The sequence below is a fragment of the Plectropomus leopardus genome, chromosome 1 (assembly GCF_026936395.1).
Source record: "Plectropomus leopardus strain MGB_pleo_1.0 chromosome 1, ASM2693639v1, whole genome shotgun sequence".
Taxonomy (NCBI): Eukaryota; Metazoa; Chordata; class Actinopteri; order Perciformes; family Serranidae; genus Plectropomus; species Plectropomus leopardus.
Window position 1 is genome coordinate 1,489,940 of NC_142176.1, and position 20,505 is coordinate 1,510,444.

Below are 20,505 nucleotides of genomic sequence, written 5' to 3' on the forward strand. Positions count from 1 at the left end.
TTGATCGTTAAAGGCATTCAGACAAAGTTTGGTGTTGCAGTTTGTTATATCCCAAATTTGAAATATTGAAAGAAATATCTTCAATGCATATCACTTCCAAATATTGGTTATTGGTTTCTTTAAGTGCTAATAATTGGTATCGGTATCGGCCCTGAAAAACCAAAATCGGTCATCCCCTAGTTTTTAATAATAAATGTGTAATAAAATAAGCATAAAAGGAGCACCTCTGCTTCTCCCTGAAACCTGCAGTTTTTTCTTAAAAGTGTAATATTGTGTTTTGACTTTATTTTAGGCTCCACTGTAACGTGCTTTGAAAAAACCCTGCAGTCTTATATTTGTATTTCACACATCATACAGAGGCACAGGTGACCTGTTAAACTTTAAAGTCTTAACATCTCGTCGTCATCCAGCTGAGGCGTCCTCATGTAAAACGTGAAGGACTCGGAGGTCTCTCGAAATACCAAATCGTAACCATGGTTAAAATTATACGTTCATACAGTTACTATTGTTGTGCGCGATGACATTTATATTTCACAACAATCCCAGATTTCATGATCTTTGTTGTTGTTTGCTGCAGCTCTGTCGGACCCGAGCAGCAGGCTGTCCACGTCTCCACCTCCTCCGGCCATCGCCGTGCCGCTGCTGGAGATGGGCTTCTCTCTGCGCCAGATCACCAAAGCGCTGGAGGCCACCGGTCAGTCTCACCCGAACTCCCCGCTCCACCTCTGAAACTTCAGTTCATTTAATTCTCATTTTGACCAACACACAGCTCAGTCGGTAACACACTTTGACTTAAGAGTCACATTTGATTCTGATTTTAATGTTAAACCACATAAACGCTTTATAACAAAAAACGTATTTTATTATTTGAAAAATATTTCCAAAGTCAGGCCGTTTCTCCCTCTGAGCGACACGGAGAGACTGATGCACATTTTCATAACCAGCAGGCTGGACGACTGTGACCGATCCTTTCTGGTCGACCAAAAAAACCCAGTTCAGCAGCTGCAGCTAATTCAGAAGTCTGCAGCACGAGACTGAGAGCAGAAGGAGAGCTCACGTTACGTCTGTTTTAAAAACTTTACGCTGGCTGCTTGTTAGTTTTTACAACAGAGGATTAGGGCCACGTTAAAAAAAAAATAAGTTTTATTTTTTTGAGAATAAACTTGTAATATTACAAGAATAAAGTCATAATTTTACGAGAATAAAGTCGTAATTTTACTAGAAAAAAGTTGTTATACAAGAAATAATGACTTCATTCTCGTTAAATGACGACTTTTTCTTGTAAAACTACAACTTTTTTATCGTAAAACTACAATTTTAATCTCGTAATATTACCAGTTTTTTCTTTAAAATGGCCAAATTCCCTAAAACTTCATTGTATGTTTTCACATTGATTTTAAAATTCTTGTATTAGTTTATAAGTCTCTGCATGGCCTCGCAGCAGACTCAGACTCGCAGACATGCTCCTGGTTTATGGAGCAGGACTCCTCTTTTTTAGCTGCTCCACAAAACTGAAACATTTGGTGATTCTGCTTTCAGGAGCTGCAAATATTCATGTTTAAACTAAAGACCAGTCTTTTTAGTGTGGCTTTTATGTTACATTTCATTGATTAATTTGATGATAGAGCTGCAACTAACAATAAGTTTCATCATCAGTTTATCTGTTTAATATTATTTCATATAACTGTTTGTCTCTAAATGTCATAAAATAGAGAAAAATGTTGGTCTTATTATTAAGTTAACAACAATATAAAACAGAAAAGCACCAAAGCTTCATATTGGGGATGAACAGTTATCAAAATGTTGAGTCTATGAAAAGATACTCAAGTAAAGTTATTAGTAAGAATATTCATTCTTCTGTATTTACAGTCAATAATACATAAAAATACACAAAACAAAGAAACATATGAAGGTAGTAATCAGAGAGGGTATAACATGAGTGTGGCTCTGAATCTGTAGTTTAATATGAAAACCTGATATGACTGTAAATGTCATGTTGTGAACATCAGCGTGTGTTTTGAGGTGTGTGCTCTTGTTTATCTCAGGGGCTCGAGGAGAAGCAGACGCTCAGAACATCACGGTGCTCGCCATGTGGATGATCGAGCATCCGGGCACCGAGGACGAGCACGACGAGCCTCACTCCAGGGGCAGCGGCGTCGGCGGGGAGGGCTCAGACTCGTCCTGTCCCGGTGCGACGGCGGCTGCTGGAGGCAAATCTCTGGACCGGAGCCCGTACCTGTGCTCGCCTGGAGACATCGCCAGCGCCGACGCCTCGGAGATGGAGGAGGGCTTCAGCGAGAGGTACAGTTAGGATCCTGACGTCTCCACAGATTCATCACGATGAACTGGTGGTCAAAAAGAGCAGCGATAAAGTCATAGTGATTTGTTCATATGCCTCAAAGATTAATGTGGAGACTGATAGAGGCACTTTAAAACCTTATTCTATGCTTTTACTGCTCTCTGTCTTTTTATTTGTATTTGTTTAAAAACAGCCAGATCTGCAGTGTCTCAGAGGGAATAAATCATAGGCTTTATGGTGCACATTTAGGTGAAATTGACCCCAACCATGAGTCATTTATAGAGCGGTGACGTGATGAGTCCTAAAATGTGGAAGTCCGTCGTCTCAAAGTCTCTGAGTTTTTTTAATGAGTTTTTGGTAAAATGCCTTAAATAAAGTCTGTGGTTTACACAGGCTAAAGATACTGAGACGTATGTTTTATAACCTAAAATACGTCCGTGTAGCCCCGGTTTTTGACCTTTTGATGTTTTACACGTCTTAAAAAAGGCGGTTGCTAAATGGGACCGCAGTGTTTGTCGTTAGACGTCATCACAGCGACGCAGAAATTCATTAAACCCAATCGCCTTTACAGCTTTACAGATCCTCATGCAAACTCGTAGATTTATACGTTTATAATATTTTTCAGTTGTGTTTTAAAGCTGACAGTGTTTGTAGTGGTGACGTTTAAGTGGTGCGACCACGGTGCAGTTGGTTTATAGCCAGCTACATCAGCAACAGCTTTTGGCTTCTGGCAACTTCATTTATGCTTCGAAAAACACAGATGTGGCGTTTCTCTGTGAAGATTATCACGCTGAACAAAACCTGTGAGTATCATAAACCTGAGAATCCCATTTAAAAATCCTGTGAGGTTTTTGATGAGGGAACCAGTGCGATGCTGACTGACAAAAACACGTCATCCCTTCACAACTCTATGTCGGTTCATTTTTTTCTCTTCAATTAAATCGTAAAATTGGTCTCAAATTTAATTCTGAGTGGCGATAAATCTAACTTGTCTTAAGCTGTAGGGACCCTGTTATACTGAATGCCAGAAAGTTGTATGTCGGTAAAGTTTTGTTAAAACCGAAGTTTTCTCTTCTTTAGTCCTGAGGGTCTGGATCAGGACAGTGCGTCAGCCTCCAGTGGCGGCCCGCTCAGGGGACGCTCCGCTGTCGGCAGGAAACACCGCTTCGACCTGGCTGCACGCACGCTGTTAGCACGAGCTGGTAAGAATATTTCACAAACGTGTCTTTTATCTTTCTTCACAAAGAGTGTGATTACATGGACAAGAACAACCCGTTCATCAGGTTTATCCTGGACATATTCAGGATAAAGTGTATTAGACATATTAAAAAAAGACTATTTAAAAAGGCAACATCACGTAAAAGCTTGTCTATAAAAATGTGTTTTACGAGGTGAATTATAATTTTGCATCGTGATAGCGGGAGGAATAAAGGGCGATTTATTCGTGTTCGTGTGAACTGTTTTTGTCACTTTGACCTCCGTCTCCCTCTCAGCCGGACTGTACCGCTCGGTACAGGCCCACCACAGCCAGTCTCGCCGCGAGGTCTCCTCCCTGCAGCAGCAGCAGGACCCCGGGGCCCTGTACGACTTCAACCTGGACGAGGAGCTGGAGATGGACCTGGACGAGGAGACCATGGAGGCCATGTTCGGCCAGGACCTGGCCAGCGACACCGACATTCTGGGAATGTGGATCCCGGAGGTACTGGACTGGCCAACATGGGTGTGTGTGACTTTATGCTCCGTTCAGAGGGCTGCATCACCTGTCTGCTCTTCACCTGCTGCATCACCTGTCTGCTCTTCACCTGCTGCATCACCTGTCTGCTCTTCACCTGTCTGCTCTTCACCTGCTGCATCACCTGTCTGCTCTTCACCTGCTGCATCACCTGTCTGCTCTTCACCTGCTGCATCACCTGTCTGCTCTTTACCTGCTGCATCACCTGTCTGCTCTTCACCTGTCTGCTCTTTACCTGCTGCATCACCTGTCTGCTCTTCACCTGTCTGCTCCTTACCTGCTGCATCACCTGTCTGCTCTTCACCTGTCTGCTCTTTACCTGCTGCATCACCTGTCTGCTCTTCACCTGTCTGCTCTTTACCTGCTGCATCACCTGTCTGCTCTTCACCTGTCTGCTCTTCACCTGCTGCATCACCTGTCTGCTCTTCACCTGCTGCATCACCTGTCTGCTCTTTACCTGCTGCATCATCTGTCTGCTCTTTACCTGCTGCATCACCTGTCTGCTCTTCACCTGTCTGCTCTTTACCTGCTGCATCACCTGTCTGCTCTTCACCTGTCTGCTCCTTACCTGCTGCATCACCTGTCTGCTCTTCACCTGTCTGCTCTTTACCTGCTGCATCACCTGTCTGCTCTTCACCTGTCTGCTCTTTACCTGCTGCATCACCTGTCTGCTCTTCACCTGTCTGCTCTTTACCTGCTGCATCACCTGTCTGCTCTTCACCTGCTGCATCACCTGTCTGCTCTTTACCTGCTGCATCACCTGTCTGCTCTTTACCTGCTGCATCACCTGTCTGCTCTTTACCTGCTGCATCACCTGTCTGCTCTTTACCTGTCTGCTCTTTACCTGCTGCATCACCTGTCTGCTCCTTACCTGCTGCATCACCTGTCTGCTCCTTACCTGCTGCATCACCTGTCTGCTCCTTACCTGCTGCATCACCTGTCTGCTCCTTACCTGCGGCATCACCTGTTGCTCACAGCGTCCTCACTCTGTATCTGCATGCTTTATGAGACGCTCACTGATCTAACTGGCATGGAATGAAAGATTAAACACTAACGATCTCAGAGCTGATAACGGGCTGCTGCTTGGACCTCATTAATGCAGAGCTATCGTTGATTCATATTTCTGACACGTCACTGCACGCACGCTGACCCGCTCCTCTAAACGCCTTTGTCTGTCGTGTGTGTTTTGTCTTCCTGTGTGTGAAAATGTGTGTGTGTGTGTTCTCCCGTGATTGTCCCGCACCTCGCAGCATGTGTGTGAGACAGACGATCGAGATGAAGTGGTGGTGTGCGAGCTGTGCGAGGCCAACGTGGCCAACTTCAATCAGCACATGAAGAAGAGCCACCCGGGCTGCGGACGCAGCGCCAATCGCCAGGGTTACCGCAGCAACGGCTCGTACGTGGACGGCTGGTTCGGAGGCGAGTGCGGGAGCGGAAACCCCTACTACCTGCTGTGTGGCGGCTGCAGAGAGAAGTACCTGGCCATCAAAAGCAAAGCCAAAGTGCCCATCGTGGAGAGGTACGCACACCTGAGAGCCACCGAGTGAACATGGAGGCACAACTGTTTGTCTTTTATTTATTTTTTGTTAAAGAAGGACACTGTCCCAACGTGCCCGTTAACAATATACCAACATGATATTTTGATTCTGTTTGGTACGTATTACTTTTGACCGTCTTGAAGCTTTTAGATTGAAATGAGACGTTGAGTGGTGTCTTATTTTTCACCACGGCAGCAGCAGGAGGCAGGAAGCTGCTGTAGCTTGACTAGTAATAGTAGTAAGGTGTTTGTCTCGAACTTGCCAAAAATATATAAATACGTATATATGAGAAAAAAACAAGATATAAGCAAGAAAAACAGAATGCCCGTCAGAAATATTCAGTAAACAAGTTCTTCTTTTCCATTTTTTCCCTCCAATTTTGGTTACAGAGAAATCAGCCTTAAATTTCATTCTGAGTGGCATTGAAAAAGCCTTGAAAAGTCTTAAATTCCTCTTGCTGTGAGCTGCAGGAGCCCTGACATGGACTGTGTGTCCACTGATGGACTCTCATGTTTTGTTAATCAGGTATAAGGGACAGGCTCCGGACCTCCTGGGGAAGCAGGACAGCGTCTATGAAGGTGAGACTTTCTGTGAACACTTGATCTCCATGTGATGTATGTAATGTACTTTGTGTTTGTCTTTGATGTTAAACTCTGTGTGTGTGTGTGTCTGTGTGTGTGTCTGTGTGTGTGTGTGTGTCTGTGTCTGTGTGTGTGTCTGTGTTCGGTCCCGCTGCAGAGGACTGGGACATGCTGGACGTTGACGAAGACGAGAAGCTGACGGGCGAGGAGGAGTTTGAGCTGCTGGCCGGCCCGTTGGGTCTCAGCGAGCGCAGGATCGTCCCAGAGGCCGTCCAGTTCCCCGACAGCGACCCGCTGGGAGCCTCTGTTGCCATGGTGACAGCCACCAACAGCATGGAGGAGACGCTGCTGCAGATCGGTGAGGACGAGATCGCGTGACCTCTGGAGAACACGATTGATGCGTTGCTATTATAGCTGACAGAATCAAACTGAAGGAATCCTTAAGGGACGGCCACACCTCAAAGAAAAAATAAAATATATATATATATACATATACATACAATAAAATAAGAATTAAACATTAATGAAAAGACACAAATATCAATGGTACATACATATATTTACACATGTAAAGAAAAAGAAGAGAAGAAAAGATAAACATGAAAAAAACACATCATTTAGTTCTTGGTGCTTAACTGCAGTTTATAAATGTAAATGTGTTTGTGTTCAGGCTGTCAGGCGCCGGTGGATAAGAGCTCGTCGGGCAGAGTGACCCTCGGCGAGCAGGCAGCGGCGCTCCAAAACCCCCACGACAGAGTGATGGCTCTGAGGAGGGTGACGGCTGCCGCTCAGGTGCTGCTGGCCCGGACCATGGTGATGAGAGCGCTGTCGCTGCTGTCGGTCAGGTAGTCCGCACGCTCACTCCATCCGTCTGCACACGTAACCATTTCTTAAATGAGACACAGATTGGCAGAACACGTTTGTTGCTTGTTCAGCTGTTTGTACAATCAAGTCACTTTTTGTAGGACTTCAGTATTTGTGGCTGTGGTGCCACCTGGTGGTAGACCTTAAAAAAAGACTCCATTAATCATAACGTGCCATCAGAATATTTTAAAAGATGCCATAATTAATTTTAAAAAGTGGTTTAAAATTCAACAGATTAGCATGATAATAATAATATAATTAATTATTATATTATTATAATTAATATTATAATTAATTATAATTGCCACTTTCTTAATTATCTCTTGCAACAGTCTGAAGTTCTTTGCTCTGTTGCTTATTTTTCTTCATGTTTTCTAAAGATATTAAACGCTTGTAAAGGCGTGTGAACGAAAACCTTTTTCCTCGTGTGCGCACCACAAAAAAGCACTCATAGTGAAATAAAGCAGTTCAGTGAAAGATGAGGCAGTAGTCTTCCCATGAAGAAGGTCAACCTTTTATATCTATATTTTTAGAGTCTTCCTAAAATGAACAGAGCAGGTCGGTAGAATCAGTTTTCTGTCTTGTTATGCAGAGCAGGATTTTAACCCGACTTCTCTCCGTCACAGCGGCTCGAGCTGCAGCCTCGCGGCAGGTCTCGAGTCTCTCGGTCTGACCGACATCAGGACTCTGGTGCGGCTGATGTGCCTGGCTGCGGCAGGTCGAGCCGGTCTCTCCACCAGCCCCGCAACCAGCTCCGGTCACGCCGAGAGGCCCCGCGGGGCCGCCAAGGCCAGCAAACCCATCTCCTGTCTGGCTTACCTCAGCACCGCCGTGGGCTGCTTGGCCTCCAACAGTCCCAACGCCGCCAAGCTGCTGGTGCAGCTCTGCACGCAGGTACACGCCGTTACACAGCAGCTCTCAACTCACGTCATGGCTTCATAGAGATTATTTTATTGGTTTAATGAGATTTTTTAGAGGTGTTTTTATCTTTTTTTGATAACTTGAATTTGGCTTTATTGGGATAAGTTTTTTTTCCAATTTTTTAATAAAATTGAAAGAAAAGGTTAACTCATTTCATGGCTTTATTGGGATAATTCTATTGGTTTTTAAATTATTTTTTTTTTTTAAATTTTGAATAAAATTGAAAGAAAGGGTTAACTCATGTCATGGCTTTATTGAGAAATTGTATTGATTTAAAGAGGATTTTTGAAGCGCAAATTTGTTGACTGAATATGTCCAATGGGCATTCTGGTGTTTTTCTTGATTATATTTTATTTTGTTCTCTGAGTTTATTTATTTGGCATCTATGAAATAAAGATTTATCTTACTAATTTTTAATTGGCTGTAATAAAGTCAGACATTTAATGTGTTTTCATAATTGACTTTTTTTTCTTGTAGCCAGTGTATTTTTTTATTTTTACATATGTTTTGCTTTTATTTAGATAGAGGTCAGTAGAGAGGTGACAGAAAATAAGAGAAAAGAGCTGATGGATGAGTTAAATGTTAGTTTGTTAAATGCTGAGGCCTGCAGGACGCCTGTTTTTCTGCTCTGCGTTCAGTTATCTGTTTAAAAAAACACGCTGCCGCTTCATAAATACTCTGTATAAAACGCATTACTTCTGCCCCTCCAGAATCTAATCTCAGCAGCCACCGGCATGAATCTGACCACCGTGGACGACCCCATCCAGAGGAAGTTCCTGCCCAGCTTCCTGCGCGGCGTGGCCGAGGAGAACAAGCTCGTCACGTCTCCGAACTTCGTGGTGACGCAGGCTCTGGTGGCGCTGCTGGCAGATAAAGGCGCCAGACTGCGACCTGCGTACGATAAAGCCGATATGGAGAAAAGAGGTTTGTAGACTCGCAGGAGCAGGAGATAAAAATGATCTGGAGTTTCATTTCATCCAATCTGTCGGCGAGTCGGTTCATTTCTGCATCTCATCTGCGTCAGAATCATTCATGTTTCTTATTAGTATTTAATGTGATCAGTAAGTAGCAATTAGAAACTGTTTGCATTGTTTTTTCTTTGTTTTCCATTTTCTCTTATTTTCTTAAATAAGTGTAATTTTAATGTATTAATTCAATGCACCGCCTTGAATAATTGAGCCGTTTTAACGACTTTTATCGTATTTATTTCAATTTTTTTTTGCCTCAGATGTTTTTTTTCTTTGTAATTTGACCTCAAACATTCCAGTTATTCTGTCCCATCATCTGTTTTTCAACATGCTAAATGTAAAGCAGTGGGCCTCATTCACCAAAACTGTTCTACGCAATAATGACAATTATGAATAAAGTTTTCCTGTAGCTTTTTTTTTCTGTTTTTCCTAGACATTTTTCTCTAGCTTATTAAAAATCATTTTCTAAGATGTTTCTAAGAACATTTGCCAAGATTTGGCCTGTTTTTTTTAAAAAAAGACAGCGCACCAGTTTGCCTGTTTGCCCATAAAAAGGCGTCTGAAAACAGCACCAGAAAAGTGACGTCGCTCCAGGTTTCAAAGGGTTAAGAACTAGTTTAAGAATAAACCTGGTGAGATGTTGGTGAATGAGGTCCAGTGTTGCATCGTCTCATAATTCTGATCATGTGTTTGATTTAGTGATGATCATGAGTGATGTCTGTGCAGCCGTCGTGGCTCTCGCTGTGTTTCTGTCTGATCACTCGGGTCACTCTGTGGTTTTTCTGTGTTTTTCTGTTTTGTCACGTTGATCATTGTTCCTCCTCTCACTCACCGGGCCACTTTGTCACCCTCTTTTCGTGTCGAGCAGGTCTAATTGCGCATTTGTATGCCCATCCTTCCCATAATCCCTCCGCTGTAGGGCCTCTGGAGCTGGCCAACGCTCTGGCGGCCTGTTGCCTGTCCTCCAGGCTCTCCTCGCAGCACCGCCAGTGGGCCGCCCAGCAGCTGGTCCGCACGCTGGCCGCCCACGACCGCGACAACAACCAGAGCCGGCCGCAGACCTTTGCCGACATGGCGGGGGACCTGCGGAAGTGCTCCTTCATCAAGCTGGAGGCTCACCAGAGCAGAGTGAGTCCGCACAGGGTGAGGATCTGCTTCAGACGCCGTGATTTCAGCTGTTTATTAAAGAAAATGTGTCTCACTCAGGTCATCACATGCGGCTGGTGCAGTAAGAAAGGCCTGCTGGCCACCAGCGGCAACGACGGGACGGTCAGGATGTGGAACGTCACCAAGAACCAGTACACGCTCCAGCAGACCTGCATCTTCAACAAGGAGTAAGACTTCCTCAAACGTCACACTACAGTCTCTTTGTCCCTGCGACACGCTCCTCAGGATGTCAAAGGGACGGCTCAGATGTTTAAAAGTGGGGTTTTATGAGACACTGATCCCCCGTCAGCGTGTTACAGACAGCAGGCGTCAGTCAGCACGTCTCCAGCTCAGAGAAGCAGACTGCTGTCCGACATGGAAGAGATGCAGTTCACAGCTGAGAACAGCCACAGCAGCTAAACGTGTTTTAACCTCCCAAAAACATCAGTATCTGTCCTCCGATAAATCATCCGGTCTGATCTTCCTGAGGTCCACACTAGTTAACATTGCATCATGATGATGAACAAATCTGAAATTCAAATTTGAAGGCAAAAGGAAACAAAAACAACAACTTAAAAAAACAAAACAGGAAAACTACAAAAACAATCAAAAACAGAAAGACAAAACACTGTTTATGTGCTGATGGACAACAGTTCGATATATTTTATGAGGATACAATACAGTTAAACACAACAGAGTAGATTAGATCTTTATTGTCCACCAGGGTGAAATGTGTCTTTGTCCCACTAGAAGAGATCAGGGGACAGCAGGGGGACACTGTGTCAGATGTCTGATTCTGAAATGAATATCTGAGCTCGGCTCTGAGTTTCGGTCTTGTCTGTGTTTGTTGTGTCTTCTCTCCGCAGTGACGGCTCTTCAGAGGAGGGCATGTCAGGTTTAGGATCTCCCGGCGACTCGTGTCTGTGTCCTCTGGCGTGGAGCGTCACTGGAAAATATCTGGCCTCCGCCATGGACAAAATGGTCAACATCTGGCAGGTTAATGGTGAGCGTTTGTTTCTGCTCCTCCGGGCTCTTCACTCTGGTTAAACACGGTGTGTCAGTGAAAAAATAAACTGCGGCCGTGCTCGTATCGCTGCTGTGTGAGGTCAGCTGAATATGAATGAGAGGTTTTATGGCTCCCATTAAAAATAGATGCTCTGGATGTGGTCCGGTCACGGTTTCCTGCCTCCCACCAGACGCCCAGCAGCACGGACCATCTGTCTGCGGCCACTTTCAGTCACATTCTTATTATTTTCCATGAGCGCTGAAATGCGTCTGTGTCTGTGCATTAGCATCTATCTGTGGGCGTTGTTTAGTTTTAATTAGTGTAATCTTCAGTCCGTTAAACACCTCAGTACATTTTAACACTGCTCGTAATGTAAAGAGTGAAAAAACATCACTGTTCTCAGGAATCAGCTGAAACATTTAATTTTTTCTTTTTGACTTCAATAATAACTTTTAAAGCTCCAGTGTGTCGGATTTAAGGATAAATTATCAGAAAGTAGATATAATGTAATTGTTACATCAAATACAGGTCTGCAGCATAAAGAGTGACAGTAAAGGAGGTCAATCATGGAAAATATTTCAATTACGAAAGTTCAGTTTTTCGATTTATTTCGTCTCACTGTGCCCTCCTCAGGGTTTACCCACTAAACAAGGCAGGGGTTAAACTTTCACGCCCAAACTCACATCAGTACAGTGGCACTCTGTTTCATTTCTACATAGCCCAGGATGTGACATGCATGTTTTAAAAAACGAAAAAATAAGTAAGCGAATTACTGAATTGCGTGCACGTCTTACTAAAACGAGCACACGGTGACACTGCATGAAGGTTAAATGTTCAAATTCTAGACAACTAAACAAAACCCAGGAGGTCAAACTATTTATTTATTTATTTAAAAGGGACACAGCATATTAATGAACATCGGTTTAAAATACAAATGTAAATATGCCAGAGTTGACAGGACTAATAATTTAACTTGGCAGGTCACAGAAAATAGAATAAAGAACAAAATAAAAAGGAAAGAAAGTAAAAAAAAACGGCCTGAAACCCTGCAGCCTGCGTCCCTCCTGCAGGTCGCTCTCTATCTAAAAAACATCACCAGGTGTTGCACCTCCCCTTTTTCCAGGTTCCACCTGCCACACGTTCATAATCTCAACGATATGTTTTCTTTAGTTTATTATCAGCTGAAAATAAGAATCATGTGTTTTTGTTTCCTTAGAATGAGCCGTTTACGTGCACACATGGTGCAGGTGCTCGCCTGCAGAGATCGCCATGTTGCGCCGCCATGTTTAATTGCCTTTGCAGCATTTTTTTTGTGTGCAATTTTTACCTTTACCTGCAATTTCATGAAATAAAAGGTCAATTTGTCACAACATGCATTGCAGTTTTTTTGGTAAAGCTGCTGTGTACTGAGGCATTTTAGGCTGCAACTATGCCAAAAAGATGTATTTTATCATGTTAATAAAATGTCCAGGTTTGCAGTTTTACACAAATACCCTTTTCCTACCAAAATACCTGCTCGCAGGTTTTTCAAATACAGGTAAACCTGCTAAATATAAGGGATCACTGCATCCCCACTGCCAGTGAACGCACCCCTGCAGTAGGCGAGTCTGCCCTTCTGTTGGCTGTAGACAGCAGCATGAACAGACGTTTTTGTAAACTTTTCCGTGGTTTCTTCTTTTTTTATGCCTCTTGCTTGTTCGGTCTTTCTCTCAAACTCGGTGCAGATGTATTTGGATCGATGTTTAGCTGCTCGGGAGGACACGGACAGTGATTAGTGACGACATGTCATTACATCTTGAGCAGAATTTCTTGCCGTCTGCTGCAGAGTTGTGGCCCTTGTGTGAATGCTGATTGAACTCATTCTCATTGCATTAAAAAGCAAGATGTGTACAGTGGGAATGACATTCAACTGTGACCTCTCCTCCTCCTCCTCCTCCTCCTCCTCCTCCTCCTCTTCCTCTCAGGTGGTAAGGGCCTCCTGGACGTGCAGCCTCACTGGGTGTCGGCGCTGGCTTGGCCCAAAGAGGAAGCAGAGTCGTTGTGGTGCGGGGAACCCAAAGACATGCTGCTAGTGGGACGAATGGACGGATCTCTGGGCCTCATCGAGGTGCTGGACACGTCCACGATGCACCGCACCGAGCTGGAGCACTGCTACAGGAAGGATGGTACGCAGAGGGAGTCTGAGAATGAGTGACTGATGTTTGTGCTGAGTGTTTTTGTGGTAACATTATCGTCTGTGCACGATGAAACTCCTGTCAGATTATCAGTTGTTTGATAACGATGCTCGTCTCTCAGTGGCGGTGATGCACATCGCCTGGTACAGTGAGGACAAACCGTTCGCTGTGGGCTACGCAGACGGCAAACTGCTGATCGGATCCAAAGAGCCTTTAGAAAAAGGAGCCATCGTGGTCATCGACGCACACAAGGTGAACTATTTCTACGCGTCTCCTCTTTCTCAGACTCTCCTCAGAGCTGACCGTCTGCGTGTTGTTTCAGGAGTCCATCACCAGTATGAAGTGGAGTCCCACGGGAGAGATCCTGCTGACCTGCGCCAAAGAGGAGACCGTGAAGCTGTGGGCCAGTCCCGACCCTCGCTCCGACTCGGGCTCCGGCTCCGGCTGGCGCTGCCTGCAGAGCCTCAGACACCCGTCCCCGGTGCACGGCGTGGCCTGGTGCAGCCAGCTGGGACGCGGCCCGAAGCCCCTCAGCATGTTGGCCATGTAGGTCGTCCTCAGATACTATCAGGAATTTTGGCTGATGAGACTTTGTGGTCTCATTAGAGAGTTTATGAGGTTTTCTCTTCAGGGGTTAAAGTGATTCGTATCTGCGCAGCGTTTTTCACGAAGACGAGTTTCTCAGTAAAGAAGAGGGAGGAGACAAACTGTATGTCCACGCAGGAATATTTCCTGGATCCATTTTCACGTGTTGCCGTGTTTGTTTTTTCAGATGCTGTCAGAACGGTCTGGTCACCGTCTGGACGGTCCCGCAGAACATCTCCAACTTCCCAGAATCCTCTTCCACTGAGTCAGAGGGATGGTGGGAAAACGAAACAAAACCCAAATTCATGGTATGTAGTATGTCTTCATGAATAATGACGTTAAAACTTTGTAAGGAAAACAGAACAATTACTTGTATTGAACTGCCAAATCCGATTCGACTGGCATAAATCTGAGGTGGGTACAGTCCTCGTGCCATATTATATTCCAGGATTTTACTGGTATGATTTTTCAATACAATAAGATCATATATGATGACATTAGAAATAGCTCAACTTTTTCACATAAGGACGTCATGCAGTTTGGCGCAGCAGCAACAAGCAGGGCTAAAGGCACAGTTTCTGTCCGCTCTGCTCTGAAGATTTGAAGGCAAACTGCTGCTGACATATAAAACTATAACTTTAATTTTTTTGTGTTTGTATGTTTTTGAATTTGCAATTTACAAAACGTTTTTTCAGTATTTTGTCATATCATCAAGAACATTGTATCGCAAAAATACCCTGAAATATCGTGGTATTATTTAAGGACCATATCGCCCTTATATTAGAAATCTGTAAAAGGGAAAAAAAGACTGAAAATAGACCCCTCCCTTGCAGCTCTCCTCTCTCAGCTCTTACCAGATGACCAGCTGTATGCACTTCATACAATAACAGTGTTTCCCATACATTTAATGTTTTTTAATCTTATTTCTTGTGGTCAAACTCCAAAACTTTACATTGAAAAACAAACACATTGTTGAATATTTGCATTGAACAGCTAAATCTGATTTGACTGACATACCTACACGTGGTGCAGCTCACTCTTTACACGTACAGTGCACTGTTTGCGTCCCTCCGCTCACCTGCTGTCTCTGTGTCTCAGTCCTCACGGTGGTCAGAAGACGGAGCGACGTGTGTTTTCCAGCTGAAAGGACACATCACTCCTGTGAGGACGCTGGCCTTCAGCCCCGACGGCCTGGCTCTGGCATCTGGAGGAGTGGGAGGCCTCATGAACATCTGGTCCCTGCGGGTAAGACACACACACACACACACACACACACACACACACACACACACACACACACACACACACACACACACACACAGAAGTTGAAACACCCACACAGGATATATGTAAACACTGCAGGTAGAAGACACACAGATGTACAGACGGACAAAGAGGTGAAAAATAAATGATTTATCTAACTGCAGTTGTAGACCACACAGCAGTTCTGTGTGTGTGTTTCTAAAGAATTATACACACGTATATATATATATATATATATATATATATATAAAATAAGGCTCACAGAATCAGTGACTTCGTGTTGTCTATTTTAATTTGTCAATTTTAATCCATCTATATCTGTCTGTATTTTATCTTATACATATTTTTCTCATGGTGCCTTAATTGAGGTTTTTTCTTTATTTCATACTAATATTGCGCTGTTTATGGCTAATATTCTCCAAACAGCATTAACTGTTATTGGTATGGGTTGTGTTATTATTTTTGTTTGGAATTGTTTCTCTCTGTTATCTTTCAAAGGTGCTTATATATATATATATATATATATATATATATATATATATATATATATATATATATATATATATATATATATATATATATATATATACATATATATATATGTGTGTGTGTGTGTGTATAATTTTGAAGAAGAAAACAAAAATAAAATAAAAAATACGTAAATAGTTAAATATGCAGAATAATAAACCATTCATGTAGAGATGGCAATTTCTACATCGGAGATCAAACTGTTCCAAAACGTTTCGTCACTTCCGGCTTTGGCACGTAGCTCGAGATGGGTTTCGAAACGTCACGTGATCGGTACCAAACGCGGACAGATTAAGTCTCCATTAATGAATGAAACCATTAAAATGTTCTGCAGACTAACTGTAACATAAGAACAACGTCATTAGGTCACATAGCTTATCATGACATGATTAATAGTCACCATATCCTACAAGAACTAAATCAGTAGCAGTTTGGTTTGATTTGCACGACACCTGCTGAGGTAGGCTTTTAGGCTGCAGAAAACGGATCTTACAACAGAAACAAGGATAAATGGGTGCAATGCAAGCTTCTACCAGTAGGTGTCAATGTAGAGCGAACAGGTTTTGAAACGTTTCAAATGTGCCATCTCTACATTCGTGACTGTTCATGAATCACTTACAGTTCACAAATCATTCAAAGTGTACAGGCCAAAAAAAAGACTGATTTCGTGTTACAGGATAATATATTGTTATGTGTTCATTCAGGCTGGATATTATCATGAGTTAGCGGCTGAGACGGATGGAGAAGAAAAAAATGACACTGTAGTTCATTGTGTGTGTGTGTGTGTGTGTGTGTGTGTGTGTGTGTGTGTGTGTGTGTGTGTGTGTGTGTGTGTGTGTGTGTGTGTCACAGGACGGCTCAGTGCTTCAGACGGTTGTGGCCGGTTCTGGTGCGATCCAGAACATCGTGTGGATCCCAGATGTGGGCGTGGCTGTCTGCTCCAACAGGTCGAAGGTACGACGTCTCCGCCTGATTTTTCCATGTTTCTGTCTGCGTCGCTGACATGAGGATTTATTTACTCTGCGGTCTGCTGCGTTTCCAGGACGTGCTGGTAGTGAACTGCTCCAAAGACTTCATGGCGTCCAGCCACGTGCTGGCCACCTGCCGCACGGCTCTGAAGAAGCAGGGCGTGGTCGGCCTCAACATGGCGCCCTGCATGAGGGCCTTCCTGGAGAGACTGCCCGTCATGCTGCAGGAGCAGTACGCCTACGAGAAGGTACGCACACGTTTCATAAACATCCACCTCTGAACGCCAAATGATTTTAACCTTTAACCCTGAAGGACCGTTTGGTGCATTTTAGGTACTTTGAGAGTTAATGAGGTGTTCTCTTCACCTCCACAAACACGTTAACATCATCCTCGACAGCGTCGCACCACTGAAAAATGTGTCAATATTCCACAAGATGTCAGACCTTCATTAACCCTTAAGGACTTTTTGGCAATTTTTTCAGCGCTTTTCATTCTCCATTTTTTTGATAACTGTGTGTGTGTTGATGCATGTGTCCTAAATGTAGTCCAGATTGTGTATTTGAGTGTAATCAGTGAATTTGCAGCTCAGCTCCTACAATAAGTCTAAAATACACTGTGGAAACTAAATAGTTACATTCAGACTGTTCAGGTCCAAAAATGCTCCATTGAAACCCATTCAAACTGACATTTTTGATCCCACAGCCATCAGAGCAGAAAAACAGGACTTGTATTATTTCTGGGTGTCATTCTGGGCTTTTGACTCTGAATTTGTCATTTTGACTATTTTCCACCTGATGAGGTCATTTTGACCATATTTGGCATCTGGAGGAAATACATGCTATTTCCACTAGGTGACCTGTCACAGTCAATGTAGCTGCTGATCACTGACATATCCCAGACTGTCAGCAGCTACACTCACACACTGACATATCCCAGACTGTCAGCAGCTACACTCACACACTGACATATCCCAGACTGTCAGCAGCTACACTCACACACTGTCTACTCTTTCTACTTTTTTTTCTTTTTTGAATTAAAATCACAGTAGCATCATGACAAAAAAATGACGTTTAAAGGGTTAAAATTCTGAAAATTAATGAAAGTAAAAAAAAAAAAACCTCAATGAAAGCAGAAAATCATATTAAGAGTGCGTCGAGTGTATGTGATATTAAAGCAGGCTCTTTGCAACGTTGGTCTTGAAAAATGCTATAAAAAAAAGCTTTATCATCATATTATTATTGTTATTGTCATTATCATTTTTATTATATTTTTCATTATTATTATTATTATTAAGAGCGCCTGAGGTGAATTTTCTTCTCACTCCGTCACGTCACTCGTCCCTGACGTCTCCTCTCTGTAAACCTGCAGCCTCACGTAGTCTGTGGGGAGCAGCTGGTCCACAGCCCCTACATGCAATGCCTGGCCTCCCTGGCTGTGGGTCTCCACCTAGACCAGCTCCTGTGTCGCGCCCCCGTGTCCCCTCACCTCCGACATTGCCCGCCAGAGTCCGGCACCGCCGTCTGGTGCGCCAGCGAGTGGGCCTGGCTGGACTGCTTCTCCACCACGGTGAAGGCGGCGGAGGCTCTCGCTCGAGGCGTCACCTTCTCCGAGTCGTTCTCCGTGCCCGACCTGGAGCCGGTGCCCAAAGACGAGATGGCTCTGCTGATGGTGAGGAACGCCGCTGATGAAACTGCAGTTTATAATAACCTTCTGCTGCTTTTAATAACAGTGTTTGCTTTCTGTTTCCAGGACAACAGTAAATGGGCGTCTGGGATGGATGAACAGATCATGTCCTGGGCCACGTCCAGACCAGAGGTAACGCTGTCTGAGACCCAGATTACGTTTAATAAGTGCTTTGTCTGTGTTTGCATCAGACTCTGGGGATAATGACTTTTTTTTTTTTGTCTTGTGTGTGTGTGTGTGTGTGTGTGTGTTTTTGCAGGACTGGCACCTTGGGGGGAAGTGTGATGTGTATCTGTGGGGTGCAGGGCGACACGGACAGCTGGCAGAAGCCGGCAGAAACATCCTGGTCCCAACCACCGCCCCCTCCTTCTCTCAGGCCCAGCAGGTACACACACACACACACACGCACGCACGCACGCACGCACACACACGTTGGGTCTCTATCAGAGTGCCCCCAGGACCTTAAAAGTCTCTAACACTTTACAATCTGAGCAATGGAGCTTGATTTCTCTCAAAAACATGGAAAGAAGACAATGAGCAACAAAACAAGAAATGTTCCCTCTGGGAACCTAAATCAAGCCTGCTGTCAAACATGTCCGACCACCCGCTCCAGTGCGGACAGCCTGCTGCAGCGCGGACATGTCCGAAATGTCCGACAGTCCACTCCAGCGCGCGTGCATGTCCGACAGCCCCAAGGCGGACATGTCCGAAATGTCCGACAGCCCACTCCAGCGCGCGTGCATGTCCGACAGCCCGCTTGTTTCGGGTGTTCAGTAAGTGTAAGCACAGTGAGACTGGATATGAGTCACGTGAAAGTGGTTGAAAATAGACACTAAATAGGCACTAAATCAGACTTGGGCATTAAGACCTGCGGTGTAAATGCAGCTTTAGCCTCACCTTCAGTCCATTTTCAGGGGAAAACCCAGCGAGCCGCAGGCTGAAGTCAGGGTCAGCGTGTCTGAAATGAGTCAGGATTGTTCCACAGTGAACACTTTGTCAGACCCGGGCTCACAGCAGGAAAAGCCTAAATATTAGAGGTGAGAATCACCAAAGACCCCCATGTTATCACATATTTAGGTCACTGGCTAAATAGTGGATGCATTTCCACTAAATCACTGGAGTTAATGAATTTAGATTTTTTAAGGACAGAAAGTTAATTATGGGCTTTCAACCTCTGATCAGCGTTTATGTACAACTTCATATAATGAGATTATTCCTCCTCTTGTTTAGTTTCTGTTTTCCACCAGCGTTTAATCACGTCCTGTTTCTGTTTCCTCCTTCAGGTGGTTTGTGGTCAGAATTGTACCTTTGTGATCCAGCCTAACGGCACGGTGTTGGCGTGTGGCGAGGGCAGCTACGGCCGTCTGGGTCAGGGAAACTCTGACGACCTGCACGTTCTCACCGTCATCTCCGCCCTTCAAGGTGAAACATCTGTGGTTTCGTTTCTCTGTGCAGCGGACGGATGATGGAAAAGCTGAAGTCGTGTGATTTAAACTGTAGTTCCCTACTTCAGCAGCTGTCATCAAATTATTTTATAAATAATATTTCTTATTAAACTGCACCTTACTCCTGAAATTACAGTTAAGTCTTACACGGCTCCGGTTTGATTTTAAATCCAACCATTGTTTTTATATTTTTCTTTTGAGTTGAATTATTTTCTTTTTTTAAATCCTTTGTGTTGTTTTTATATATTTTTGTTTGTATTTAAAAAACTTTTCTTATGTGTGTTTTTGTGATTTTAAGCGTAAAGCACTTTGTAACATTGGTTTTGAAAAGAGATGTAAAAATAACCTTTATTATTATTCTTATTATTTTCATCATCGTGTGTTTCCTTCGCTCTGAGCGTGCGGTCGTCTCTTTGCCTCCCAGGTTTCGTTGTGACTCAGCTGGTGACGTCGTGCGGCAGTGACGGTCACTCCATGGCTCTGACGGAGAGCGGCGAGGTCTTCAGCTGGGGGGACGGCGACTACGGAAAGCTGGGCCACGGGAACAGCGACCGCCAGCGCCGGCCGAGGCAGATCGAGGCGCTGCAGGGAGAGGAGGTGGTGCAGGTCAGCGTTTACTCCTCCAGAGTCTTCAGAATCACAAACGATGCAGTAACTCGTGCAAACCTCCGCCAGGGTCAAAAGTGCTGTCTCGCAATATTGACAAAAAAGAAAAATAATTTGTGTATTACGATTCGGATCCAGAGCAAATTAATTAATTTTTTCTTCACTCTTGCTGCGACTTTTCACCAGGTTGTTGTGAA

At 44.1% G+C, this 20,505-nt stretch overlaps 1 protein-coding gene across 5 annotated transcripts in view; it reads left to right on the plus strand.

The window, feature by feature from the left end:
• herc1 (HECT and RLD domain containing E3 ubiquitin protein ligase family member 1) overlaps positions 1–20,505 on the plus strand; it is an 84,193-nt gene that overhangs the window by 49,572 nt on the left and 14,116 nt on the right. For 3 of the 5 annotated variants that reach the window (XM_088077042.1, XM_088077130.1, XM_088077159.1), the window contains exons 42-66: positions 578–694; positions 2,046–2,301; positions 3,380–3,501; positions 3,793–4,019; positions 5,282–5,550; positions 6,095–6,147; positions 6,308–6,508; positions 6,821–6,995; positions 7,641–7,908; positions 8,646–8,859; positions 9,772–10,031; positions 10,110–10,237; positions 10,916–11,052; positions 13,020–13,220; positions 13,351–13,481; positions 13,552–13,775; positions 14,002–14,122; positions 14,913–15,059; positions 16,458–16,559; positions 16,648–16,821; positions 17,943–18,242; positions 18,324–18,389; positions 18,517–18,642; positions 19,541–19,679; positions 20,127–20,308. In XM_088077042.1, the coding sequence (XP_087933168.1) occupies positions 578–694; positions 2,046–2,301; positions 3,380–3,501; positions 3,793–4,019; positions 5,282–5,550; positions 6,095–6,147; positions 6,308–6,508; positions 6,821–6,995; positions 7,641–7,908; positions 8,646–8,859; positions 9,772–10,031; positions 10,110–10,237; positions 10,916–11,052; positions 13,020–13,220; positions 13,351–13,481; positions 13,552–13,775; positions 14,002–14,122; positions 14,913–15,059; positions 16,458–16,559; positions 16,648–16,821; positions 17,943–18,242; positions 18,324–18,389; positions 18,517–18,642; positions 19,541–19,679; positions 20,127–20,308 (4,340 nt within the window). The remainder of the gene's footprint in view (positions 1–577; positions 695–2,045; positions 2,302–3,379; positions 3,502–3,792; positions 4,020–5,281; positions 5,551–6,094; positions 6,148–6,307; positions 6,509–6,820; positions 6,996–7,640; positions 7,909–8,645; positions 8,860–9,771; positions 10,032–10,109; positions 10,238–10,915; positions 11,053–13,019; positions 13,221–13,350; positions 13,482–13,551; positions 13,776–14,001; positions 14,123–14,912; positions 15,060–16,457; positions 16,560–16,647; positions 16,822–17,942; positions 18,243–18,323; positions 18,390–18,516; positions 18,643–19,540; positions 19,680–20,126; positions 20,309–20,505) is intronic. The other 2 variants (XM_088077193.1, XM_088077085.1) reach the window with 2 other exon arrangements.